The sequence below is a fragment of the Lacerta agilis genome, chromosome 4 (assembly GCF_009819535.1).
Source record: "Lacerta agilis isolate rLacAgi1 chromosome 4, rLacAgi1.pri, whole genome shotgun sequence".
Lineage (NCBI taxonomy): Eukaryota > Metazoa > Chordata > Lepidosauria > Squamata > Lacertidae > Lacerta > Lacerta agilis.
This window is the reverse complement of record NC_046315.1, coordinates 44622708-44650685: the sequence shown is the minus strand read 5'-3', so window position 1 is coordinate 44650685 and position 27978 is coordinate 44622708. Positions and strand designations below refer to the sequence as shown.

General features: G+C 41.2%; 2 protein-coding genes across 5 annotated transcripts in view; one reads left to right on the top strand and one right to left on the bottom strand.

Moving 5' to 3' along the window:
- Positions 1-1596: 1596 nt before the first annotated feature.
- On the top strand, positions 1597-9859 carry HSPA13 (heat shock protein family A (Hsp70) member 13). Its single transcript, XM_033146845.1, has 5 exons — positions 1597-1698; positions 3302-3642; positions 4211-4424; positions 4792-4959; positions 5733-9859. Exons 1-5 carry the CDS (start codon positions 1674-1676, stop codon positions 6410-6412), a joined length of 1428 nt encoding a protein of 475 aa, XP_033002736.1. The 5' UTR covers positions 1597-1673; the 3' UTR covers positions 6413-9859.
- A 762-nt stretch (positions 9860-10621) lies between these two features.
- Positions 10622-27978, bottom strand: part of LOC117045617 (multidrug resistance-associated protein 1-like) — a 29337-nt gene continuing 11980 nt past the window's right edge. For 2 of the 4 annotated variants that reach the window (XM_033146843.1, XM_033146844.1), the window contains 19 exons: positions 26926-27010; positions 26764-26830; positions 25024-25150; positions 24491-24667; positions 23502-23669; positions 23209-23395; positions 21724-21784; positions 20490-20532; positions 20018-20237; positions 19010-19164; positions 17683-17838; positions 17085-17284; positions 16354-16480; positions 15746-15847; positions 14726-14869; positions 13229-13387; positions 12305-12471; positions 11602-11796; positions 10622-10879 (listed from right to left, as the gene is read on the bottom strand). In XM_033146843.1, the coding sequence (XP_033002734.1) occupies positions 10744-10879; positions 11602-11796; positions 12305-12471; positions 13229-13387; positions 14726-14869; positions 15746-15847; positions 16354-16480; positions 17085-17284; positions 17683-17838; positions 19010-19164; positions 20018-20237; positions 20490-20532; positions 21724-21784; positions 23209-23395; positions 23502-23669; positions 24491-24667; positions 25024-25150; positions 26764-26830; positions 26926-27010 (2676 nt within the window). In that variant the 3' untranslated portion in view covers positions 10622-10743. Of the gene's footprint in view, positions 10880-11601; positions 11797-12304; positions 12486-13228; positions 13388-14725; positions 14870-15745; positions 15848-16353; positions 16481-17084; positions 17285-17682; positions 17839-19009; positions 19165-20017; positions 20238-20489; positions 20533-21723; positions 21785-23208; positions 23396-23501; positions 23670-24490; positions 24668-25023; positions 25151-26763; positions 26831-26925; positions 27011-27978 lie in introns of those variants that run through there. The other 2 variants (XR_004426443.1, XR_004426444.1) reach the window with 2 other exon arrangements.

The following is a 27978-nucleotide window of genomic DNA, read 5'->3' as shown; positions in this document are numbered from 1 at the left end:
GCCCACCAATGTCACACATCCAAAGAAGTGAATTCTAGTCCACAAAATATGATACAATAAATATGTAAGTCTTTAAGGGGCCACAAAATTCTTTGTTGCTTCTGGTTCCTAAGACAGTCAGAATAGTATGCCTTTGTCCATTGTTTGACAGCTGATTTCGTATGTTAGAAAGGAGAAAAAAATAAATTGGGCTGGGGTTACCCTCTCCAAAAAGGTGAGGAAAAAATTGTGTGGCTGAAAATGCAAGATGGCTACTCCCAGAGAGTAATTTTCAACACAATTTCTCCTTTGGAAGCTCCCGGAGGGTGGTTTTGTATCTAAAAAGATGTGCTTGTCAATCTGTTTTTGTCAACATAAAGCATTTCATTGACATGTAAAGACTGCTATGATGTAAAACTCAATTTAATACTTATATTTGGTCTGGGCAGCCTTAAAAACAGTGATTATTAGAGCACCAGGCTAGAATTTGGGAGACCAGGATTCGAATCCCCACTCAGCCATGAAACCCACCGGGTAACACCTTTAGCAGTTTGGATATAAAGCTGGGATATAAATGCAATAAATAAATAAAAACACAGAGCTAGGCTTTTCAACTTGTCAGGGAATCCTGCTGCTACCAGGGCTCCAAATCACATGGAAGAGGCTACCTGTTATGTATTGAAGTTCTTACCCTAGGCCACTAGGGGTGTTGCGTATATAGTTTCACTCTGCCCACCGTGACTGCAGTTCTCACTCAGGTCCACATGCAAATGAAGGATTGAGAGTGCCATTCACTGACTGGGTAGCTAGAGAGAGTTGTTACTGTTGCATGTTACTGAGTACTATATAAGCAGGCTGGCTCAGCCCTTCAGTTCAGTTCTGTTCCAGCCTGAGAATAAAGAGAGCTGCTTGGAGAATCACTGTGTCGTCTGCTATGTCCACCCACTACTTAATACTACCTACTCACAGGAACAGGCTGTAGCATTGAGCTGCTTCCAAGCACTTCCACTCTCGCCCTCTACTGGCTCAGCCCACAGCTCTAAAAAGAGATAAGGATGCCCCCCAATGGCATTCCCTGTAAAAGCTTCTAAGTATCCTCTGGAAAGTCCAAAATGCCTTTAGGCGGGAAGGGAGGGGGACCCCGGGGCATATGGTGGGCTTTGGGTCCTTAACCATTAAAAAGGGGACGGGCGAATGGAGAGTGGCTGATACAACTTACCAAAAGCAAACTAAACAAAAACTTTAACAATAAGCATCGGGAAAACTGAACCAGCTCAGCTTGCCCGACAAAAGACAACAAACTACCATTCCCGACAGGCAAAGCGCAGGAATTGCTGTCAAAACAGACCCTTCTTCCTCTGTACGTCACCGGAAATTTCCTCCCACGTCCCATCAGCCCCTTCGCACGGATTGGGTGACGTGTCTTGAGGGGAGGGGTCAGCGCTGTAACGTAAGAGTGCGCGTCAGCGAGATGCTTCGGCTGCCGGGCATTGTAGTTTCTCTGCCTACGGACTGCGCTGGGGTTTTATGATGAGGGGACTACGTTTTCCAGCATGCCTCGCGCCGAGCGAGGTTTTTTTTTCTCCCAAGAGGCGAAGGTACAGTCATCACACCGGTAAACGGCCCAGGAAGCCGGCGAGTGTCACACATAACAACAGGCCAGGACCGGGCCAGGGCAGCGAGAAGTTTCGAAGATGGCCGGGGAGATGACGGTGCTGGGTGAGTGAGAGGGGCCGGCTAACAGCGGGTCGGTGGTTGTGTCAGCCTCTGCTCGGCGCCTCGTTAAGATCCCCCTAAATTCTCGCCTGCCTGCCTGCCTTCCGCTGCTTTTTTCGGGGGGGGGGGGGGACTCGGCCTACATACGCCGCTGAAACCCAGGGCTCTACGCCGGAATACTCGAAGCTGAAATGAAAGCTTTTGAGTTACACGCAGAGCATTGGAGGTGTCTGGAGGGAGCCTCCACTTCCAGAGGCAGTCTACCTGTGCGTTTGAATGCCAGCTGCGGGGAGGGAGGTCGCCTTCATAGGGTGGCTAGAGGCAAAAGAGGACAAAACTAATTCCCCCACTAATTCGCTGTGCAGGAAAGGGAATTCTGCACAACTACTGTACTAAAAGTGCAGGAGATCTGTGTTCTGTCTCTGGTTACCCCTGTCGGGTTGGACTAGATGACCCTCGAATCCCTCCCAACTCTACAATTCTATGAATCCTGGAGGCATTCTGGTGGGACCCTTTGGGCTCAAGACGCTGGACCAGATGAATTTTTGGGCTGACCCAGTAGGACAGTTCTACTGATTTTTATGCTTTTGTATTGTGGTATACTGGCCTGGTATTTTATGAGGGGAGGGGGAGGGGTGGAGCTGCTGCCAACCAGAAAAAAAGTGATCACCTCAGGTGTCTGATCTTTGGTATCATGAAAAGTTACAAATGGTTTTGTGTGCATATAGTATTTTCACTGTCCAGGAGGGAGAAAGGCACTTGTGGGATTTGCTGCTTTAGGTACCAAAATAATTTGACCGGTGTGACTGCTATTCATTTGCTGCTGTGCCTCAGGACGGTCCTGGATTTAGGGGTAAGAGTGTTAAAGCACTTCCTTTGCAGAATTCGGTATCTGTAATTTTGCTTCTGGGAAAGTGATCAGTGATTGGCAGAGTCATAGGAAGAAGAGTGTTTAGTGAAGCAGTTGAAGAAGGAGAGGATGAAAGTTACTGGTTTTCTCTAGGAGGGTGCCTTTCATTGTCTTTCTAGTTTGGCGTTTGTTACACAGACAATGTGTGTGCCATCTGCCAATACTGGAAAAGGCTTGATGGACCTGTTTCAAAAGAACTGGCAGTGCCCATGACTCATCAGAAAGATTTTATTTGAGTGGATAGCTCAGCGAAAATGCCAACAGTGTGAGGCAGCTGTGAAAAAGACATTATGTGCTAGGATTATTTGAAAAGGGATTAAAAATAAAACTCTCAGTATCAAAATGCTCTGATTCAAATCCATAATGCAGCCCTTTTGGAATGTTATGTACAGTTCAAAAATGATATTCTAGAGCTAGAGCAGACGCAGCTAAAATGACCATGGATTGTATTAAAATCTAAATGGTTTGGGGATCTAGCTGTTTAAAAAAATATAATTTATGAGTGACACAATAGCTGTTCTAAAAATTGTACCTGCTGTGTGTGATCTAGTTGAGATTCCTGCATTGGAGGGGGTTGGACTGGTTGACCCTTGGGGTCCCTTTCAACTCTTTAATTCTATGGAAAAAATGGATAGTCTGTTAACTTCTGGGATTAATTTTCTGACTTTCTTTTAATTTTTCTTTCTTTCCTTTCAGGTTCTGCTATTTTGACACTTTTATTAGCTGGATACCTGGCCCAACAGTATTTACCTATGCCCACACCAAAAGTAATAGGGGTTGACCTTGGCACCACATATTGTTCAGTTGGCGTTTTCCTTCCTGGAACAGGGCAGGTGAAAGTGATTCCTGATGAAAGTGGGCACAACAGCATTCCAAGCATAGTGTCATTCACGGAGGGAGATATTTATGTGGGATATGATGGGCTAGAGCTGGCAGATTCAAACCCACAGAACACTGTGTATGACGCCAAGCGATTTATAGGGAAGCTCTTCACGCCAAAAGAATTGATAAGTGAGAGCCGCAGATACCCATTTAAGGTGAGCTTAATGTTTTGTTTACCAGCTAACTGCCAATGAATGTTTGATACCCACAGTTCTCACTGCTGTGTAATATGTTAGAAGACCTGAGATGATTCATTTGTTCTAGGAATAGGTGAAGCTGAGGCCTTGTGGTTAGAAGTGCTTAGTAAAAATGAGGAGCATGTTTTTGCATTTTGGAAATATATTTTGTGCTGCTAGGAACTGCTTAAATTTACACCACTCTTAAATATTAATTAAATCGTATGCATAATGTGATTTCAGGTAATGTCTAGTTCAGACAAATCATTTTAAATGAAAAATAAAGCCTCTATTTCTGTGGTTCCTATACATATGGAGTTCTAATTTTGTTTTAGAGTATACTTTATTTGCTGTGTGAGCCACCCAAAGAACTGTCATGAGGTGGCTATATAAATATAACGAATAAATAAGGAATTTTACTTCTTAACAGCACACTCCTTTGCGTGTTCACTCAGAATTAAGTGAGTAATTCTGTGTACAGGTGGGTCCACTCACTCATATGTATGTGATAGCAGCTTAAAGATTCTGCTTTTCTCTTGTTTTTCAGATTATTAATAACAAGGGAGCTGCTGAATTTTCTATTGCAACCAATGAGACTTATAATGTAACACCAGAATATATTGGTTCTCAACTCCTTTTGAAACTGAAGAGGATGTCAGAGGACTACCTTGGAATGCCTGTTTCCAGAGCAGTTATTTCAGTGCCAGCAGAGTTTGATGAAAGACAACGAAACTACACTATTAAAGCAGCAAGACTTGCAGGTGATGCACATTTTCCCTTGTATTCTTGGTAAACTCAGTTTATTTTCATAATGCTATACTTGGAGCATATATAATAGTAGGCCAACATTGAGTTGTCTTTGGCTTTGACTTGTGCATCGTTAGAAATTGTGAATGAAATTGCTCCAGAATGACAAGCAGAATTAGAAACAAAATTAAGGAAACAAAATCACTTACAAATACACAACCAATGGTTGTCTGAAGGAGAGTTAGACACAAGTCTACAAGCTTTAATCATTTTATACTTAAATTTCCACTCAGTCGTCATATTTGGTTTAGAATTATCATTTTACTAGATGGAATAGGAGGCAAAAATAAAAATATTGATAACTTATTTTATCTTTTGAAGGTCTGGAAATCTTGAGGGTAATTAATGAACCCACTGCAGCAGCCATGGCATATGGTCTCCACAAAGTTGATGTTTCTAATGTTCTGGTCGTAGACTTGGGTGGAGGAACGTTGGATGTTTCTCTGCTGAACAAGCAAGGAGGGATGTTTCTGACCCGAGCCATGGCAGGTAAAGAAAAGTAATGCTAGGGTTTGAGTCACTAAAATAATTTTACTTGGCAGTTCTAATATGACAAACTGCAGGTTGGTTCTACATCTTTCCTCCCTGCTTGTATACCATTAAATACACTCATGCTTATCACTGTCAGCTGAATATGTGAACTGACTTCATTGAAAAATGCTGTAGTTAAGATTACATGGAAAGATGTAGAAGTCCTGTCCGAGGTGCTGCATTTGTGATGGCCTGCCCATGCATGCAAATTAACACTTGATCTTGCAGTAAACGAGTCATGAATGAATGCCTTTGGTCCTGTACTGGAAGAAAGGTGGGATATAAAGAAAATAAATAAATCTATGAGTCTTCCCTATGATGAGGTGAACATAGAGAGATCAGAGAGACAAGTTATTGACCTTAATTTTTGTGTGTCCCATTTATTCCTAATATATTTTCTGGACAGTGAGCACCAATGATTTTTTTGTGGAACTTGCTTCCAAATAAACCTATACTTGTGACTAGCTTGAGCCAGGTTATGATGCACCAAGCTCAGCACAGCCAACCAGCTGTCTGTGGCAGCCTCTCAAGGGCTAAGTGAAACCACTTGTTTATGGGATAGCTCATTCAGTGGAGCAAGAGACTCTTAATTTTGGGGTCATGGGTTCATGCAGGGGGTTGGACTAGATAACCCTCATGGTCTCTTCCAACTCCTCAGTTCTATGCTTCTAAGCTATATATATATCATTGCCTTCAATTGCTGTGAGTTGTCTGTGGGCTTTGTATTTTAGGTAACAACAAACTTGGAGGACAGGACTTCAATCAGCGGCTGATGCAATACCTATATGATGAGATCCATCACACATATGACTCTCTGCCCTCTAAAAAGGAAGAGATACATAGACTCAGACAGGCTGTAGAAGCTGTCAAATTGAACTTGACAGTGCACAACTCTTCCACAATCAGAATTTCTCTTACTATGCCACAGCGGAAGGACCAACATGAACCCCTAAAGGAAGAGAACAAGGTATACAGCAAACATGAAAATGTCCCTTCAGAAATTGAAACAGGGATGAATGAGGACCTGAAGGGCAGACTTTCAGAAACACAGAATGTCCCTTGGGAAAAAGTTCTGTTTGAAACAGAAATTTCCCGGAAACTCTTTGAGACATTAAATGAAGACCTTTTTGAGAAGATTCTTGTTCCTATTGAGCAGGTGTTGAAAGAAGGACATCTACACAAGACAGAAGTAGATGAGATTGTATTAGTTGGAGGCTCAACCCGAATTCCAAGAATACGTAAAGTTATTACAGAATTCTTTGGGAAGAAACCCAACACTACTGTTGACCCAGATCTAGCTGTGGTAATAGGAGTGGCCATTCAGGCTGGAATTGTGGGGGGATCTTGGCCCCTCCAAGTTAGTGCTGTAGAAATTCCAAACAGGCATTTACGAAAGACAAATTTCATCTAAGCTTCAGTGTTCTTACCACATTTTATGTTCTTCAATTCCATAACTAAGCAGGGCTCTATATGTCCTAACCTAAATCCATTAGCATGTTGGACTGTTCAGTGTACATTAGTTCCTCCCCTGTGTCCCTTGTAAGGGATTAGATATATAAAGAAGAAAATCTATTGTTAATGCTTGAGCTACAGGAAAACATGAGCTCATTTGTTAAGGAACGCCAATGATCAGAAACATTGTTTCTGAAGCATGATTTTATTTTATTTTATTAATTTAATAATCAACAGAACCTCAAGACTTCTTTACTTGAAAATGGAATTAAACCATTCTGAAGTAATGAGGGAGATAGTGTTGGCATTGTTTCCTGGCATTTCCCAGGAATATGTATTGACTGTGAACTGGCCTGACAGTACCAGTATTAATGCAGATAGCACAGCTGAAGTTCATCTTAAATGGCATTTAAAAGCACTTTTCTTAATGTTGCGTTCAAGCTTGAATGTGCTTTAGATAGTAGCACTTCACCAAGAGCTGTTCTGCAGATCCTACCAAAAATCTAATGCATTCCTTAACATTAGCCATGGGGAATCATCACTATTGGACACCTCTTAGTATTTCTAGTGTAAGGTAGTAAGAGGCAAACATTATGGTTTCTACTCATGTGCTCAAGGAAGTTCGCAATTGTATGTGTTATCACTGGAAACTCCATGATTGTATGGTATGTTGACTTTGTTCAAGCATAATTCTAAAACTATGGTTTAGTGCTATGTGAATGAGGCTCTGGTTTGTGTGTTCCCACTTTCCTTGTCCTCAGACAGTTGTGAGTAGGTTAGAAGTTTTCTTCCTTTGTTGGTTAACTGCAGTTTAGCTTTACACCCAGAACCTAAACTGTGGCTGGTCTTTTAACTATGGTTTACTGAAAGAAGCCAGCTTCATAAGCCACTATTTTGAAGCTGGCTTGTCGCAATAATCCAAAATTAAGACTAACCTGTTTGTTCAAGTTTTACTTGAGGGAGTATGTGCGTCTGAGGCTTATTCATGTAACACTAAACTATATCTTAATGTTGTGCCCCAAACAAGGCTAGTGTAAAACTTGGAGTTTTTCGGTGTTGATCAGTTATTACTACTGAAAAATTCCATAATGCAGATAACTCCACCTTTGCTTTAGTTGTTACAGTTTGTGCAATTCAGAGAACAGTCTTTTTAACCATTCCATTAAAAAGTTGAAGTAGCAATTTCAGTCTATGCTTTTGTAGAAAGTATTGAAACTAAATATTCCAGGACTCTTGAAAACACTCCATTCTTGTTAATAAGAAAACTGGTATTTTCTGGCTGCTGATGTTAATCAGCAGCATTGATGTAAACATATCATTGTTTACTTATTTTAGATATAGATTTGCTTCTAAATTTGCAATTAATGACATAGGGATTAATCTGTAATCCTAATGTGTCAAAATGCTCAGAGTGTTGCAATGTTAATGCAAACAATACTGAGTGTTTCTGGGGTTTCAATCCTCAAGTATGATGTGCAAACCTGAGATACAATGGTCAGAAATTTTCCTGATTATGGTGGTTGAAAATGTGCCATTATTGTTGAGGAGGTAATTAACAAACATTATATCTCATTGCCCAGGTTACTCTGTTTGTCTACATAGGCACTTTGTCAAAGATTGTCATGATCATGTGTGTAGAGCGAAATGTACTGTACAATATGGCTCAAAGAACATTGCTGAAACCTAGTTCTGAGTGGTTGTTTTTTGTGGTGGTGGACACAGGACATGGAGAATGTTTTCAAGGAGCAGAACCAATTGTGTAAAGAGCAGGATGCCGTGTGTGAGCTGCCCTGTAGTCTTTGTGTAGGTACTGAAGATTATATTGCTATTAGTAGGACCACCAACTACTTGATAAGGATTTAAAGAGCTGGACAGCTAGTTCTAAGAACCTAAGGATCTTCTGACTCCTAACCCATGCTGCAAAGCAAACTGCTTTTAAAACCTGGATTTTGAAAGTAGATTGTCATAAGTCATAGGTGTCCTGAATTCATGGGTATCAGCTGCTGAAAGAAGCAAATACAAAGAAATCCACTTGTGAGCCTCAGTAGCTCATTGGAACTCAGACCCTTTGTTTCTTACTTTGGATATAAAGAAGTAGACAGTCTTTACTTTTAAAGAGACTTGAATTTTTTAGGTGTACAGCAACAAGAGGTGAACCAAATAAATTGAGAATGTGAATCAGAGATTGTTGAAGGAATTGAAGAAAACATCAAACTTATTCTCAGTATCGGTAGATAGAATATAGCATTTTATCAGCAGATGGCTGTGTGAGAAATGAACTTCCTCTTGCACAAAGGGAATTCTCCGTCCCCCTCTCCCCATACAGCCCTGGTGTACTCCCTCAATCTCTTCTGGAGGGTTGGGGAGGGACAGACCCTTTGTAGCAGATTTGGGGGGAGAGGAAGGTGAAGTCCAGTTATGCGAGAGGAAATCCACTTGCACAATGTTGGAATGCAACCATAAATTGCATTTTTCTCGTAATGAGAGGAACATACATCTCACATTTTTTTCTAAACTTTCCAACACAAGGCCAACTCCTGTTGCCTTTAAAAATTGGTTGTAGCCCTTCCATATATTAAAGGGGTTATCTTGCTTAGCTTGGCAAGAAGAGAAAGCTTTGCCTCACAGCTTTCTGTAATCCATTTTTTATTGAAGTTTTAAGTTGCCAAGTGATTGTTTTTCATGGCAAGGCAAAGTTACAAGCGAAAACCATATAAGTTTGGGTCAAATAATAGGTAAAATTAAGCTTCATGGAAGTCAAACTGTTGCAGACTTCCAGCCGTTGATAATTTGGGTATATCATCGATTAGGATAACTTCTAGAAGTTTCTAAAGAGCAGAAAGGCAGCCATCTCTGTTGGACCTAGCTCTAAAGAACTGTTTTAAAAGCAGCTTACTCAGGTACTGTTAAGGCATGCCTGTTTATGGCAAATGAAGCAGACTTGATTTTCTTCCCCACCCATACTGATTTGATTATGCTGGAGCCGGCTTACTGGCATCCTTAACTGTGCCCCCTATGAGTTGCTGTGCTGGTGCAGTAGCTTGCAGAACCCAATTAGTTTTAAGGTTCACTTGAAGATTTAGAGTTGTTTTGCAAAAGAGTAAATGTATTTTGGACATCAACTTATTATGGCAAACTTGTAAACCCTAACATGGCCCCTATTTTTAGACAAATAATTATGATAAAATATTTTTTGGACAGGCTTGATGGGTTAGCTACGTAACCTTTGTATCAGCATCTCTTGCTGGAACTACAGTTCCTTTCACACTGGCACATAAAACGATTAAGCTGGGTTGCAGGCTACTGTGAAGAGGATTTTCTGTGTGGAAAAATGATAATTTTGTTTGGAGACTGCATTTACAAAATTGTCTTTTTGTATTATCAAAATAAAACCACCTTTTATACTATCTGTTGTGCTTATTTTGAGACTGCCCTATTGAATGTAAATGAGGTCATGGCAATTAAACTAGGTTGTTTATAAGATGGAGGGGAATCTCAACTACCACATAGCAGTTTAATAATGCGACCGCAGAAGTATGTCAAGGCTTGGAAGGATTTCCATAATAAACACATACACAGAGTTTTCTGAAATATTAAGAGTATTTGCTCTGCAGCTTGAGGATTTTCTAGAGAGCACCCAGCCCACTTCAGACAATGGCAAGCCATGGTTTGTTCTGAGGCTGACAGTTTCTCTTCTCCTTGCCCTCCCTGAGTGAGAGAAAGAGAGAAGTTTCTATTCACAGTTAGAACAAATTGCAATTTCTCAGTTTCATTCCTACAGAATGGAAAATTGCAGTTTATTGCAAACGCTGAAACAGAAGCTTCGCATCTCTTAAGGCTAACTGCACCTTCTGCCAGTAACAAACATTGGTTTATCGTGTAATTGAACTGGGCTATGGAAAATGAAGAGCTTGGTGTCACCGGCTAATGAACTTGCTAGACTTTATGGTGGGGAATGTCCAATTGTGCAGTTCTGTCCTAACTCACTTGCATTTTCTGGGACCATCACAGGGTGTCTATGTCATGAGTTATCTGGTCATTATGCAATACTGTCTACCCTGAACCATAATGACAAACTGGCAGGAAGAAAGTGAAATCTGCTACAAGTTTGCTAAACATTCTTGCAAAAATAACTTTCATAATGTATACAGACACATACACCTTGTGTTAAAAACATTTAATATTGGCAACACTTCATTTTTAATTTTCCTTTAAAAAGTTCCCTATAAAATGAAGTAACTATTGCTATAATTCTTGTAGAAGAATTCAGGAAAATAATAAGCACTGTGTTCATATCAAAGATTCGGTGTTTGCTTCCTGTGGTATTCCAGCTTCTGATACCATTTCATAAAATATGCCTTTCTGTTGTAGCAACCTGGCTGGAGTATCAAATTCAGCAATCCTTCCAGAGTTCAGAACAAGCACCCTGAAAGAACAAAACAATGTAATGGGGAAACCTTTAATGTAGGAAGAGTTATAGCTGATCAACTTGCAAAATAAATTTTACATTAAGCAGTTCATTTGTTAATTAAAGATTTCTGGGGTGAAGGTTGTCTACTTTAAGGCAGGAGAGGGGAACCTGCAGTTCTCCAGCTGTTGCTGAAGAGGAGTTGGAGTCTCAACTTCTGGAAGGCAAAAGGTTCCTGACCTCCACAGGAAACAAGGAACAACTCAGTATAAGAGCACATGCTCTGCATGTTGAAGATTAAAGGTTAAATTTCTATTTAAACAGAAGATAGCAAGTGATGTGAAAGACGAGAGAACCCAGAGTCAACAATACTGAGGTAGATAAATAAATCTGACATGATACAAGGTAGCTTCCTATCTTCCAAAGAACTTTCTAAAAAAAAGTGCTGATCTCTAAATTCCTGAATGCAATTACCTTTTCTACAAATCTGTGGCTCCAAACACACTGCCATCAAGATTTGTGTGTATTACAATGGGCAAACTACTGAATCCAGTAGTGCCACCTACCTAATGTTCAATAGGCAGTAGTTAGTTCTTTTTTTATGAGGAGACAGTCCACGGAAACTGAGGTGGGATGGAGATTTTGTTTGCAGTAGGCCCAAGCAGAAACCAGTTTATCCCTTTACTTTCAGGAGCTGCTTAGAGGGGTGGGAAAACCACATGCCACTTATAGCAACATACCTATCAGAATCCAGTATGGAATGCAGCCTGTGGGCAATGGTTAGTACTGTGCAGTTGTGGAATTCTGACCGGATTGTGGATTGCACTTGATTGTCTGTTTCCATGTCAACAGAGCCTGTTGCTTCATCCAAGATTAATACTTTCGTCTTTCGTAGCAAAGCACGAGTCAGGCAGACAAGCTGTCTCTGCCCCATGCTGACAAAAACAGAAATAGAGTTTTAGTATGTGCTCTCGAATGGCCCTAGGCCTCAATTTCTGATTGGGCAGCTGGTGGCTGCTGCACCATCTTGTGAATAGGCATGCAAGTTTTAGGTTTGTGTGTGTACACAAAAAGGATGACTACAAAAGGATCGCAGGTGGCAACAGTGCTAGGAAAGGCCTGTTTTGGATATCCCATTAGAAAACCATTACCAGTCTGAGAAGCAAATATGGGGGTATGTGGACAGACTCTGTCTAGGGCAGTTTAATATGTACAAGAACAACCCCCCGCCCCCGCCCCTGCAAATCTCTGGATAGGTAGATCCAAGTAGAGAGTGGTGATGTTTCTTCATACTTTGTCCCTAACTTTGGCTTGCCAAGTAACACTATCTGTGGGTAGCTTCATCAGTAGAACACCACTTTGGAATACTAGTACTCCTCTGCTAGTGGAGATTATTATTCTTCAGGTTACTTAGCTCACCCCTTAACATAGTTTAAGACATACCTCAGGTTTTCACCACCCTCGGAGATTTCATGGAGAAGTTTCTTTGGGAGTGATTGTACAAAGTTCTTCAAGTCACACAATTCCAGTGCATCCCAAAGTTCAAGATCAGAGTATCTTCCAAGTGGATCCAAGTTTGACCGGAGTGTCCCTGAGAATAAGACCGGGTCCTATGGAATAATGTCTAGACAGTATCTCCATGTAGTATAGTATTAAAGAGTTTAGGTTTAGATTGATACTACTTTGGGGTGGGGTCAGGAAAGGATGCTGTTCCTCTGCCTCCCCTCCCCATCATCAAGCTATTAAATCCTGACTGGTTTTAGAGATATTTGTAAAGAAGCAACAGATTGGCATCAACCTCCTTGAGTGCAAATAGAGAAAATGGCAAATTTATTTGTAAAGATAGCTGCATCTGAAGACCAGGAGGGGCAGACCATGGGCTGCTATTCCCTTGTGGCAAATGGATGGCACACTACCTTTCAGAGCACTATAAACTTGGCCAAAGGCTGTTGTCATGCCAGTTATCTTAGAAGGGCACTTGAAAAAAAGGCAGGAGATCAGTGGGCAATGAGAAGCCTATGCAATAGGAAGTGGGACGGGGTGGAAAGAACTCTTAAATATGCCACTAACTAGGCATAAATTCTTGAATCCCTGGGCAGGCATTCCTGATACATGTTTCATATGTTATCCCCTATTTTCCCCTCTCCTACAATAGTCAGTAAAGGACTGGTTTACTGCAAAACAGCAGGCGGTTAAATGCATTGCAAAATCTACAAGTGGACCTAACGGATTACAATATTTTTTTACAAGTTCGTTAAAACTATTGCAAAAAGAATAATGACAGAATTCAAAAGACTAAAGCTTATAAAAGAATTGTATGTATGAATATTATACAGACACATATGAACACACACACACAATGCTAACCTGTGGGATAATGTTCAGGTTGCCACGTAGGTCATGCAAACCAATAGTTGATATGTCAATGCCATCAATGATTATTTTGCCTCCAGCTCCTTCTATTAACCTAAACAAACTATTTGTGAGAGTCGATTTGCCAGCTCCTGTTCTTCCTATTATTCCAATCTGTAACAAGAGTACTTTTCAAAATATATGTGCATTTAAAACGGCAGCAGTTTCACTATGTTACTTAACACGTGCAAAGAAAATTATATAGTTCCATATAAAAAAGCAAACAGTCTTGAAAAATAAAAGCCTTCAACAAGAAATCTCTACTAGCAAAGGTTAATGGCCGACATTAGCAGATGACTGATTGTTTTTTCTTGTTCATACTGTGGATTTAAGCCAGGATCTATCCACGTCTTGTGCCCCTCTTTGTGCCCCGACTGGGCCAGGCGAGAAGACTGGAACACCTTCAGCTCAATCCAGATAACTGGACTCACAACTGTGTGCCATGAGCACCTGTACTAACTTCAGAGGTCGAATAAAAGTGGTGGCTACGTTAACTTGAAACAGTTCTTCTTTATTTCTACAAGCTACATTATATATACAGATTATACAGTCCGTGTGGCTAAATTCCTTCCACACATCTTATCTACAGCAGAGATAGAATTACAACTAACTGTTTTTCTGTCTGAACACAGAGAAGCTAAATAGGGAGATCAAAGACTCAGTTCCCTCCCCCTTCTCTCAGACCACAAGTCATACGATTCTCACAAAGGGAGGGGTGAAATACTAACACATACATCAACCAGTGCTTGTGCTATGCAGGAATAACCACAGAACTCAACAGAGTACATGCACCCACACAAATATAGATTGTGTCCTGAGATCACTAACAAAAACCTAAATGCCTGTTTTACACAAACCTTTTCTGAATGATGTTTAAAATTGATTGTTCACTGATTACCTTCTGCTGCTACTGCTACTGCACTTTAATTGTCATTTGTTTTGGTACACATTTTATGCTTATTTTTTTGTTTTCTGCATACCACTCTGATATTTTATTATGCGAGCAGTTTATACATCTTTCAATATAAAGTTATAAAGAACTGAGCATGTTTTCAACTGGTCAAGGACACTGGCTGACAATCCAGTAGTCCAGGAGCATGTTTGCTCCAAACCAAGGCCCTATGCTTCTTCTGGTATGCACTTGGAGCTGTGATGCCTGAAAAATGCTACATTTCCAAACTGAATGGACAGCCTGATAGCACAATTGAATACAGATATGTTACAGCCCTCTATTGATGTTAGATGGGCAGCATTTTATGACAGAGAAGCTTGATGGGACCCATCCAACTCCCTTTTGTCCACAGGAAATCACTTAAACCAGGGGCACTCAGTTTCAAGAACAGCAGCCACAAATTACGGTACTCAACAGACTTTGAAAACATGTAATTAAATAGATATTATATTTTTAAAAGGGAAACAGGTATGACAGAGTACTTAATTTTGGCACGTTACCTTCTCTTCTTTGCAGCTTTGAAAAGTTACATCTTGTAGAGCCAAGTCCAGATCTGGCCTATACCGTGCTTGGAAATTTACAAACTGTATTATTCCTTCCTTGGGCCATCCCACAGGTGGACGATTGGATAATATCCAGGAGGCCTAAAATGGATAAACAAACTTTGAAGCTAATAAAACAAGCCACAAATTAGTGAGCATCAAAATGTGTACTTAAAAGTATTTCACAATATATAAGATTAGCCCCTCCACCACTGCAGATGATTTCACAAGCTGAAGCTGCCTGCCCAGGCTTCTATCCAAGGAAGTGCTAAGCTACTTTTTCCATTAGCACAAGGATTGGTGCTTGCACAATGGAACTTTGCCCCATCTCCTCCCCTGCGCACCCCCTAAATCTGTTCTGTGTTCCCCCCCCCAAAAAAACCTGCAAGCAAATTTAGGGTGGGCAAGGGGAAAGGAGAGGGGAGAAAGTTCTGTTGCACAAGCACATATCCTTGTGCTGCAAAAGTTTGCAGAACCTTTGGCCCATGGCTACCTGCCCATCAGCTGACGTAACTGATACCGTCAGATACATGGGAACTTCTTGGAAAGCCCACTGCATGCCGATCCTTTCAACCTTTGAAAAGGACCGTCATATTCCAGAATAAAGGGTCTTCTTGCTTTTGCTCTCCCCCAATTTTTGTCCCCTCCATCGCTGTGTGGCAAAGCAGTCCCAGCCAGAGTTGACGTAACTGGCTCTCACAGCGACTGCTCCATTGAGCAGCAATGAGGTAAAAAGCATAGGGTTTCCTGCTCAGTCCCTGCTCCTCTTTGCTTACACAGGAGAGCAGGGACTAACTGAAAGCAGGTGCTCTTTGCAGCAGTTTATCCTACCCTTTTAAAGGCTGCTCCGGCAGCAATCGCAACCTAAACTTGGGAAAGGTTTGAGCCTTCCAGTTCTCTGCCAATTAATTTTTTTAAAAATCTCCATTACTTAATTTCAAGTTGTATGCTTATCGTCATTTCACAAAAACTGTTTACCTCTTTGTCTATCTTTGCATATTCACAAACCCTTTCAATGGCGATTGCATTGGTTTCAATTTCACACGCTTTTCGGACCCAAAAATTCAAACTTTGAGTTATCTGAAATGAATGAATAGTTGTTTATAGAACTTGTCACAGTGGTTTAACCTGTTAAAATCTGTGTTGTTCTAATCTAGACAGTCACTACATAGAATAAATATAAAGGAGATGGTAGTTTTACCCTGTTTTAAGAAATACTTAAAACCAATGTTATGCTGCTAGGCATACTGAATGGCTTAGATCCAAAGGCATCTTGTGTGAACAGAAAGGCACTTCTTAATTTTCCTGTCCCACTGCAGCCCCTCCATGCTATTCCAGAGGGTCCCTTGAGATGAGAAAGGGGAATATAAACTGAATGAGCTAGGGAGACCTGATATGCAAGATGGAGAGCCACTTGCCCTTATCTGGAGCCAACCCAATGTGTTGGAAGCACTTTTGAGACTTCTCAGAACTGCTGGATTACCGCAGAATTTGGCTTACTGTAACATCAATGATTCTACTCCTACTGAATTTGCAATCCATTTTCCAAGTACTACAACTGCATTTTAAAAAAAATGCTTACTTACATTCAGTGCATATGTTATTGATAATCCTACTGTAGCAGAGTCCACCTTGCTCCCAGCGAACACTGCAAGCAATGCAGCAAGGAAGACCATCAAGTTTCCCAGAAATTCAAGTCTGACAGCTAGCCACCTGTCATAAATGCATGCCCAGATTAATTAAGATTCAATTACACAGTTATCAAATTGGTTAGAAATAACTGCATTTTCAGTCCTGTCAGTTAAAATAAGAATAAAGCTTGGTGCTTTGGGGAAGGGCTGTGGCTCAGTGGTAGTGCACCTGCCTAGCATGTGCTCAAGGTGCCAGCTTCAATCCCTGCCCCCCCCCCAGGTAGGGCTGGAAGAGACCCCCTCCCACCTGAAACCCTCGAGAGCCGCTGCCTGTCAGTGTAGCCAGTGCAGGTAACTTGCAACTTACAGACATTCAACTTGTGTGCATTCAGCTCTGTGTGCTTAGAAAGTAAAAGGGGGCAGAAGTGGGACGGGCGTCCAGGGAAAAAGTTACCTCTGGAAAAAGAACTTTTGCAATCCCACCAGCCATTGAACCCAATGTGTTTTGACTATACTCAATTTTGGCTTTACACGCTAACCCGGGACCATAACTCCCACATAAATTGAGAGCTGCTTGAACTGAACTAGATGGACCACTGGTATGACTCTGTATAAGGGATCTTCTTATGTTCCTAATCTGGGTATAAATCCTTTCCCATGATATCCTAGGATCATTAATACAGTACCTGTTTGAGATCACGTTGTTGTAGAAGCAAACCATGTTCTCATTGATGACATCTTTGTTCTGATTAAGAAATCTTTCCTGATGTCCAAACGCTCTGATTGTGGATACACCTACAAGCGTTTCACTGAAGTGTGAAATTATTGGTGTTTGTGTAGCTCCAGCTAACCGTCGGATTTGTCTGGAACTAGGAATATAGTATCGCTAATGAAAACAGACAAAGGGAAGGACAGGTAAGAAGTGTGTATTGGGCACTATGGCATTGTTTTGTTTTGATTCAATTGTACTGTTTTATATGGTATTGTTGTAATCCTCTCTGTGGCCTACTGGCAAAGGGCAGCATACAAAATTCAAATATATAATATTGCCTTACACCAGAAGACCTCCTATGTCCCCTACATCTTAGAATAAATATAGGCCTCGGATTGCAGAACAGCAACTTTCCCCTGAATTGTGCAATGCAAGTCAACTGCTCAAGAGGAATGCATTCCTCTCCCCTTTCAGTTAGATACTATAATTAAATTAAAATAAATGGGAGTAAAACAAGGATATGTTTTATTGTTATTTTTCTGAATGCTCAGCCTGGCACTTATTCAACTTACTTGCACAGTGAAATATAAGTATCCAAGTGGAATAACCCCCAGTATGAACAGGGGTGATGTATACACAATCACAAGGATCGTTCCAACCACATCTAGTGTACAGTTCAACCAGGTCCGTAGATAATAATGGAAACGTATATCAACTACAAACATATCCTAGGATAATTGGAAAGAGGGGGGAAAGAACAGACATTTTTTAAAAAATCCTTCTTATATATTTGAAAACACTTGATTGTTTCTCTACTACCATGTTCACAGAGCTGCATTTGTAGCTGTTGCCCCTAGGCTGGATACCTTTAAGAAACAGAAGCAGTAGTGAAGTCTACAGGGTCATTAACATGGAAATGAGCACAAAACTGCCACTAGATTCTGCTAGATTTCCAGAAGTAGCTTTTACGGAAATATAATGCAGAAAATAACAGTGAAACGTCAGCAAAACGGAATAGCCATGTGAATGCAGCCTAGATCTCTTTTCATTCTGAATAAATACGCCTAATCAGATGCTTTCTAACTTCCAAATAAATGCACAAATTATTTTAGTGCTACACTGCTATACATAGTTGTGCTTCTTTTGTTGTTGTGTTCTTAATTTTTTACAATAAAATATATTCAAGGTTGCACTGCAGTTGATACTTGCCCTGGTAGGTCTAATAAGAAATAGGAAATAGCTGTAAAAGCTGGAATAAGTTGACTGGAGTACCACAGATCAATCAGAGTGAGTGGTGTTGATTTTGTTGCATTGCCTGAACCTTGGCAAAAAAATTCTTGCACATGAAGGCAAGTCACCTGCAATGTTCCTGATGGATATTCCCTACCTAATAAGATAATTTTACTTTTTCATTTAAAGAAAAAGAGATATAGGAAGGTAATGACAGAGGTAATGACAGGCTGCTACGAGAATCTTTCAAACAGATACTGATTTTAACTGATTGTTTTCTTTAAATTGTTGTAAGCTGGCCTGAGCAATGCAAACTGACTGGAAGAGTGGGGTATACATTTACTAAAGAAATGGGATATTTTTTTAAAAAAAAACTTTCCAGAATGCCCTTTTTCTGAGTAAGGGCTGACATTTCTAGATGAAAAATCAGGTGGTCTAGCCCTGCTTATGCATCCTTCCAACTGGCAATCATCATCACTGTCAACGTGGAAAGGAAAATGGACCAGTGGCTTCTTGCAGTGATGACACCATGAGAGACATTCACACTGGCGGGGGGTGGGGGGCAGGAAAGGGTGAGTAACTTTCCCATGACCCAAGGATGAGAGGCAGAAGTTTCTGACCACCCTCCCAAAGTTGACACACAAAACAGACAGAGTATTTGATCCTTACCTTTGTGAACCTGTTGATGATTTGACCTACGGGGTTAGTTTCAAAATACTGGAGTGGAAGGTGGAGCACATTGTCTAGCAACTGATGATACAAAGACCGAGATGCAGAGAGTAATCCTCTAGTGAGCACATATGCACCACAGCAAACCAAAAGACCTTGGATGAACAGTATTAAAGGCAACATTAAGAATTTCATCTTGCTTAGTTTCAAAGAGTTCACCACAGCAGCTTCTCCATTCAAGATAGCTTTGTGTGAACCTTAATCCATCCTCTCTGCTGGTCTCCCCCAAGTATGGAGAGAGATGATGAAGTTAAGAGTTTAACTCAGTGGGCCCTTCAAACTTCCAGGAAACCCCAAGCAGCTACTCAACGCTGCTGGGAAGCCTGAGATACCAGAGCATGCAAAATCACAGTAAGCCAGGGGTCAGCAACCTTTTTCAGCCATGGGCCGGTCTACCGCCCCTCAGACCATGTGGTGGGCCGGATTATATTTTTTGAGGGGGAAATGAACGAATTCCTATGCCCCACAAATAACCCAGAGATGCATTTTAAATAAAAGGACAAATTCTACTCATGTAAAAACATGCTGGTTCCCGGACCGCCTGTGGGCCGGAATGAGAAGGCGATTGGGCCTCATCCGGCTCACGGGCCTTAGGTTGTCTACCCCTGCAGTAAGCAGTTCCCCACCCCTGTTCAGATTGTATTATGCATGGAACAAAGAGGTTCCCTGAACTGTTTGTTTCCCACAAAGCATGCCTTTGGCATACCACCTCCACAGATCTCCCTAGTTTGTGTTAAGTGGCATCACACGAAAGCACAGTTTGTAATATTGATGAACAATTAAATGCCTCCTTTGCCATCTGCAGGTGAGCAGAAAGAAGGGGCCAACCTTGCAGAATGACTGCAAGAATTGACCCCGGATTACATGAATCTTAGTGTAGGAATGCCAAGGAAGCTAAACTTGGAAAAGCAAAGAAAATAGTCAGATGCCTGATATGTGTAGGCTTACCCTGTAGGAATCCCAAGAGCCCATAGATACTAAGTTTGTAGTTTCTTAAGTGTTTCCATTCTGTGTAGTCTTTGATTTCTTTTGCTTCTGTTGCCCATGTGCTAAGCCATAGATTCTGGCCTATGGCTACAACGTTTTGGCCTATGTAAGCTGCTACGGTTAGCCACACCCATGACCAGCCAAATGCTTGTAGGTACTTCAAAACAACTGACATTCTCATCTAAATATAAAAGATGTTCATGAGAGTTATTACAATATGCAGACAGGATAGTCTTCGTAAATTAAGTAGGTAGAATAAGTGATTTATCCTTCTTTAAACCCAATATAAAATTATAAAACCCAATTTTGAATAATGAGTCTTCAAAAATGCATTCTCCCCATCAAGCAACTGATTTCACAATTGCATCTTCAGTTAATTTAAACTGCCTGTTGCATTTTAGAAACATGTAAATAACATTAAAAAAATACTTACAGAACCAGTGGCAACTTTTTCTTTCTTCGTTAAGAATGCACTCCTTTGATCAAAAGAAGAATTGCAATAAAAGCTGTTTTACATTAAAATAAAAAATGAAACATAGAACACATCTAAAAATAAGTTGTGAGTGTTAAAAACTTCAGGTCCTCTACAGAATAGGCAGAAACTCTGCCTTCTCTGATGGATGGGAGTACAGGTGTGCCCCAGCCTCAGGCCACTTACATGAAGGGAGGGTTGAAGAAGACCAACCCACAGTTGTGTGTAAGTGAACAATAAGGAATTGGAGCACAAACAAAGGAGATTGCCACTTGCATTTCCTTCACCAATTCCTCCTTCCTGTTCCAGCTCCCCATATCACATGAGAAAAGCTTTTCCATTGGCACAGTGTGCTCCAGTGGGAACTAGGCAAAGAGTCCAATTCCACTCATGGGCATTAGGAACTTGCCCTGTGTTTCTATAAGAGGGCTGCACCACAAATCTAAATGAAAAGCAAATGATTCAAGGGGATGGAGGATGGACTCTTGCATTGTTTTTACTACTTTGTTGTTTGCTGCCAGGGTGCCTTTGGAAGGAAGGGCAAGACAGAAATTTAGCAAACATTCACTCATGGCATTAAACTCTTTGGATGTCTCCACTGTAGGAGTGAAAGCTATTAAGAGTGGTTTTCATTAGTACTGAACTGAAAACTCCATTTTAGAACCCCCCCCCCATCCCCAAGACTGGGCTGCAGAAAAGGAGAAAGACATTTGGGTATTTGCAGGGCGGATGGTCAGTTCCAGCTACACTATCCTGGTCTCTGCTTCAAAATTATTCTGTCAGTCTGTAAAGCCGGCTACCTACTCTTCAAGAATCCTCCAATTTCATAACTACCACATATCCTATGATCTTGGTTTGAGCAAGGCTAGAGTTTCTTTGTGTATGCCTTCAGCTTTGGGGGCACCAGCCACCACTGGATCCACAAGATCCAAAATGACAGCCAAAGTATATAATAAGGGAGGTCAGCTGGTCCCTCTCTGAATGCATTTGCAGCTCTACTTTTCTCCCTTTTGAGCTATCATGTATACTTTATTTCATAAAATTCATACACCACTTGCACTGTAAAAACAACAACTTCAAAGCAGCTTACAAAAGATAAAACAGTAAAAAAAAATTAGAACCCTACTTTAAAACAAACAAAAGTTTAAAATTACCTCATGGAAAGTGGCTCTAGCAGCTATTTCTGAGTACTCACCTGTCTTTCCCCCCCAGCTGTCTTTTCTTTGGTACAATGTGGTCTCTTGTTTTGATTTTACCTTAAGAATAAGGTTAGACAGAATTTATAACAAATAATAATAATTACCTACTGAAATAACCTACAATATATTGGGTTGGATCCAGAGACACCAGAAATTCTGGCAATGGTGCTGTGAGATGAACAACACCATGGGCTGTTGTGCAAGATCTAGCAGAAGGCACTTTGTGCAACATCAAGCAACAGCTTATGCAATGACTTGTACAAACATCTCTGAATTCTCCTCTCTGCTCAGGCAAGGAGCTTGTGCAAAGTCATAAAAAGAGACCTTGTGTTTTTGTGCAAACAACGTTTTTTGATTCAGCACACTAAAGTGTAGTCAAATGAACATTCATCAGGATAGAAACAGACAGGATAGAAACAGGATAGAAACTGCTGATACTAAACGTTTTCAGATAATGTGAACTTAATTTCTATGTTCATTCATTAGTCGGTCATTGATCCCCAGCCTCCCGCTGCCCCAACAAAATTATTGCAGCCATCCATTCCACTGGGCACAAAAGAAGTACTGAAATATTATAATATGATATTCCAGCATCTAAAGCTAGCTGAATTTAAACAAAAGGATTAATTTGACTGTTACAAATGACTTGTTTATATAAGTGATTATCTGTTTACTTTTTTCTTTCCCTTTTCAATCAAAAGGCCCATCAGAGCCAACAACCTCTGACAAGATCAGGATTGGGGCCCACCTCTCCTTCACCGCATGGGAGGCACTCACAGAGAATAGTGGGACTGTTATTTCTAGAGAGTGAATCCCATAGACAAATACAGGCAGTTGTGAATGATCTAGGCTAGTCAGAAAGAAGTTCTGGCTAAAATAAACTGGGTTATCTTGTTTTTCATGCATCAGATTTTAGTAGATCTTGAAATCTTAAAGGTTCAAGAAGCCCAAAGTGGCAGAAGATGGAATTGTTTTTTTTAAAAAAAAAAAAAAAAAAAAAACCACACACAGAGAGACAGCAGAAATGCACTGAACATGCAGTGCATGATCACACTTGAGTACCATCCCACTGCACTTTACATGCTATTTGCTATAATATCTAAATGGTGAGTTTCATGACAGAGTATGGGGTCATGGGTAAAGTACTGGACTTAGAATGAAGAGATTATAGCCAACCCACAGGGAGGAACTATAATCTGCCTGAGCTCCTTGGGGGGGGGGGGAGAGACAAAAAGTAATTGATTCCTACATGCACATATATAGCAGATAAGGTGTCATCACTACTGTTCAAAACTAGGGAAGTCCTACATGCCATGGAGGCAATAAGCAAAATCAATGGAAACCAGGGTTATAACAGGTATGTCCGAAGGGCGGTGGGCACAATACACATGCACTGGCTTTTATCATTTTGAACATAGGGTTCAAATGTCACAAAACAACATAATGCAAGTTGGCTTGTACAAATCTATTTTGTTGCCTACTTGACACTGAGGGCATCTCTTCATCTTCCTTTCCTCCACCAAAGGTTTGAATAAGCTCGGCAAAGTTTGCTCTTTCAGAGAGCAGGTCTTTGTAACTTCCCATTTCAGTAATTCTACCATCTTCCATCATGACAACTATATCAGTCTGAGAGAGGATTGCAAGGTTGTGCGTCACTAAAATACGAGTCTTGGGAGAAAGAAAACACAACCATGTTTATATTTTACACTGTTAAATAGGAGAAACATATTAAAGGTATTAATTGCAAAGACTGAAAAGAAGCATCATTGCCTACCTTGTTTTTCAGTAAGCCTGAAGGCCCGATCACCTTCTCAAAAAGATGCTTCCCAACGTGGACATCTACTGCAGATAAGGGATCATCTAATAAATAGAGGTCAGCACTGCTGTAGACAGCTCTAGCTAGGCTGACTCTCTGTTTCTGGCCACCACTTATATTCACTCCCTAGGAAAAAATAAGGCCAATACTATTCCAAACCAATTAAAAAAAACAATAATGTACTTCCCACCCCTGCCCCAAATTCCTTAATATAACACATTAATATTGATAATATTAAAAAAGAAATACTCTTATTAGTAGAGTATAAAAACAAGATTATAAAGCAGTTAGAAAATGACCTGTTCTTTAGCCAAGATTCACTCTTTTACCTGCTGCTGTGTTTAATATTGGGTGGAGAACATAGGGCCCTCCAGATGCTGTTAAACCACAACTTCCATTAGCCCAGCCTGCATGGCCAATGGCCAGGGAAGATGAGTTGTAGTCCAACAATATCTGGAAGGCCACAGATTCACCATCCCCTGAATAGTATTTACACTGCAGTCCCAAAGGATCTCTGTCAATAGATGTGTTCTTGTAAACATATAGAACTCCTGCAGGAAGACCTTTTACAAAGTCCTGTAAACCTTAAGTGACAGTTCTTCATATAAGAACTGCACAGGGATATGTTTGTCAATGTGAACTTGAACTTCTTGCTACACGCCAATCACTCCACATGGAGTAATAGTGTCACTGAGTCAGTGCAAAGTCTATTTTCTGTTATGTTATGTTAAGTACACAACATTACCCCAAACACTCTTAGTCTGCTTTTCCAATTTTATTAAGGGCACAGTTTCATCTCAGCAATGAACTATCACCACAACCAAAAGAGTACAATTTGAAAACGGCTCAGAAAAATCCCTAATGAAACCCAACTGTCTTTCCTAGTACTTTTAAATTTAATCCCTACCCTGAATAAACATTCTACGCACATGGGCATTTTCACTTACCCTTTCTCCAATTTCTGTTTGATCCCCAGCTGGCAATTGCTCCAAGTCTGGCAACAAAGCACAGGCTTCCAAAACTTTTTCATAGTAGAGCTTGTTCAGTTCCAAGCCAAAAAGAATATTTTCCCGTAAAGTGGTATTCTGAATCCAGGCTTGCTGGGACACATAAGCAACTGAACCCTGAAAGAAAGAAGAAAACACACTGAAGTGTGCAATGCTCTGAGAAGGGCTAAACTCCATGAATGAATATTCATCTTCCTGCAGACACTACAATTCTGGCTCACTTCAGGCTACATTACTATAATACGCCTACAGTAGGACTGGCTCAAACCCTTATTAATGTAGAGAAACAATGAATTCTTGAGAGTTCAAGAAGAGCCACAGGGTGTTTTTTTTTTTTTTAAACCCTGTTAAAAGGTAATACGGAAAAAATACTGCAATTTTTCAAAGACTCAATTACACAGAAAAAATACAATTTCAAACAATAAACATTTTCAAAATGAAAATAATCAGAAGCCAAAACAGTCTCATTTTACTTTTCTCTGAGCACTTCCTCCTGCTTTTTCCATTTCTCCCAGAACTGCAGAAAGAAGAGATGATTTTCCAGCTCCTACTTGACCCACAACAGCAACCAGGGAACCTTCTGGGATCTCTAGGTTCAATCTAAAAATATTTAAGTAAAGAAGTAGAATTTCTTTAATGGTTGTTCTGAAGAATAACACTCTATACTCAACAGTAACCAATATCCTGCCCTCCTTGTACTTCTGGATCACCTGGGCTGCAAAGCTACATGCAGAGGGTCCTAGCGTTTCAGCCACCACTGCATGCTGTCACAATAAGGGTTGTCTCTGCTCCAGGGCCTTCCACAGGGTTTTCTCACATCATAGCTAGAAGCCACCATCCATTCTTCTCAAATTACCATTATTTTTTTTAACATGTCATCCATACAGAACATGACAGTTCCTTTATTTTGTTGTGGATGTACAACACAGACACAGACACATGCCTAAGATATATATATATATATACACACACACACACACACACACACACACACACACACACACATAACTACTGTTGGTGATGTGGGAAAACTTACAAGAGTGAGGGATCGTGGCAGTATATCAATTATTAAAAGGGCTAACACATAGATGATGGAGCAAATTTGTTGGGACTCAAATAAATAGGTTTGAATTACAAGGAACAGATTTTCAAGTAAATATTTAAGAACCTTCTGACAGTATGAGCTGTTTGATAGCAGAGCAGACTGCCTCAAATGGTGGTGAACTCTTCTTCAATAGAGGTATTTAATCAGAGGCAGTGGCGTAGGAGGGTGGGGCGTAGGGGACGCTGCACTCCAGGTTCCAGGGTAGGGGGGGGGTGACACTCCCAGGCCCCTCCCCCACCGCCCGGCACCCCGTCCGGACGGGGCAGCCCCAAGCCGCTGCTCGCTCACTGGCTTGCCGCAGGAGCAGCAGCGCTGGCTTGGATGCATCCGGCCGGCACTGCTGCTCCCGCGGCGAGCCAGTGAGCGAGCAATGGGTTGTGCGGCTGCCCGACCCACCGCTCGCTCACCAGCTCACAGCAGCGCCAGCCGCTGCTCCCGCGGCGAGCGAGCGGTGGGTCGTGGGGCTGCCCGACCTGCCGCTCGCTCACAGCAGCACCGGCCAGATCCACTACGCATGCCCGGAAATTCCGGGCAAGCGCAGTGCATCCAACGCATCGTGGCGTCACGACGCATGCACCGTGACACCTCGCCCCCAGGGGGTGCTTGCACACTGCTGCCCCGGGCGGCGAAAAGGCATCCTATGCCGCTGATCAGAGGTTAGATGAGAGATACTTTAGTAGTGAGTTGTCTGAATCAACTGGGGTTTGAATTAGATGACCTTATATAGGAACTGAGCTTTCACCTTGTTTAATAACCAGCAGACTCCAAGTTAAGGCGCAGCTCTGGTGGCTGGATATCCTGTTTGTCCAACACATGATGATTTGCTTTAGGCTGAAGAGGATGCCAGAACCATTCTCATAGCTGCTGTCAGATGTAGTGCAGAGCTGCCTATACTAATGTTGCTTGCAAATCTGATCTTCCAGCTATTTGCACTTTTAGAGATTCCTTCCCTTCCCAATAAGGTTTTTCCCCTGAGTTCCCCCTCAATATAGGATGTATGAGTTATCCTTTTCATTTGATCACTCAACCCAGTATGCAGGACATTGACCTTAGCACATGAATACAGATTTTTGCATTGGACTGTAAATATAGTTTGTTTGTTTCTTACTTATTTAAGGTTGGAGCTCCAATCTTCTCCCAGCGGAAAGAGGCGTTAACAAATCTAAATGCATGATCTTGAAGTTCAGAAACAAAACAACTGAAGTTAACAGACTCTTCAGCCCAAGTTCTCAAGCATTAGTCATATACTGGAAACATATGAAAAGCTTACCCCCACTGTAATCTGTGTGGATGTTTTGAGGGTTGAGGTCTTCAGAAGACAGAAAATCATCTAAACGACCTATAGAAACCTTTGTCTGAAAAAACAGGTGCACACTTAGTCCATTTAGATTTTACAAAATGATTTCGAGGATGTTACTCTAATCCATGCAGAGATTTTTTGCTACAGTCATACCTCGTGTTACATATGCTGCGGGATGCATACATTTGGGATACGCACCGCGGCGACCCGGAAATAACGGAACGGGTTACTTCCGGGTTCGCCGCGTCGCGCATGCGCAGAAGCGTCAAATCGCGTCACGCACAAGCGCAGACGCAGCACTTTATGATATGGACGTCGCAGGTTACAAACGGGGCTCCGGAACGGATCCTGTTCGTAACCAGAGGTACCACTGTATTTCCAAAAGCAAAGTGACGCTTCACTGGTTAAAGTCAGCCTGAGGCTGAAAACAAATTGTTTCTTTGCAAAAAGTGTCCCATATGCTTTTCTTTAGCCACGTGGGGAGCTAGTTCTCTGTAGGGTCTAGTAAACAAAGCAGAGTATTCATCTGTTTTTGCTCTGATTTTGATTCAGTAATTCACTGCTGAAGGTTAGCTTGCAGCATTGTTGGCAATGAAAGGTAAAGCATCATGATCACTGAAGGTACCCCATTGCAACATCCTTTATACATCACCTTAGGGGTCTGAAAGTGACTTACAACAGTTAAATGATAAAAGCAGAGCATTAAAATAAGGCAATAAAACAAATTTAGAAACAGGTAGGAATCAAAACAGGTCAAAAAGTGGACAGAACATTAGAAATTCTTTATTGCTCAGATAAAAATTATCACTGAAGGGGGCCAACCTAACTTGGGTTGCCATATTTTGAAGAGCAGAAAAAGGACACATTTGCTAACTTCTACTTTTAAGTATGGATTGCAATGATGACTCTACCCATGAAAAAGAGGGTGTGTCCTGGAAAAGGAGTCCATATGGCAACCCTATGAGTCAGGGTGTCACACTCGTTATCACTGGACTCTCATGCTTAAGCCCTTGCAAGATAGTT

Coding starts and splice junctions, on each gene's coding strand:
- HSPA13 (XM_033146845.1), top strand. CDS start 1,674: ATGGCCGGGGAGATGACGGTGCTGG. Junction 1,699..3,301: donor CGGGGAGATGACGGTGCTGG/GTGAGTGAGAGG, acceptor CTTTCCTTTCAG/GTTCTGCTATTTTGACACTT. Junction 4,960..5,732: donor TCTGACCCGAGCCATGGCAG/GTAAAGAAAAGT, acceptor TTTGTATTTTAG/GTAACAACAAACTTGGAGGA.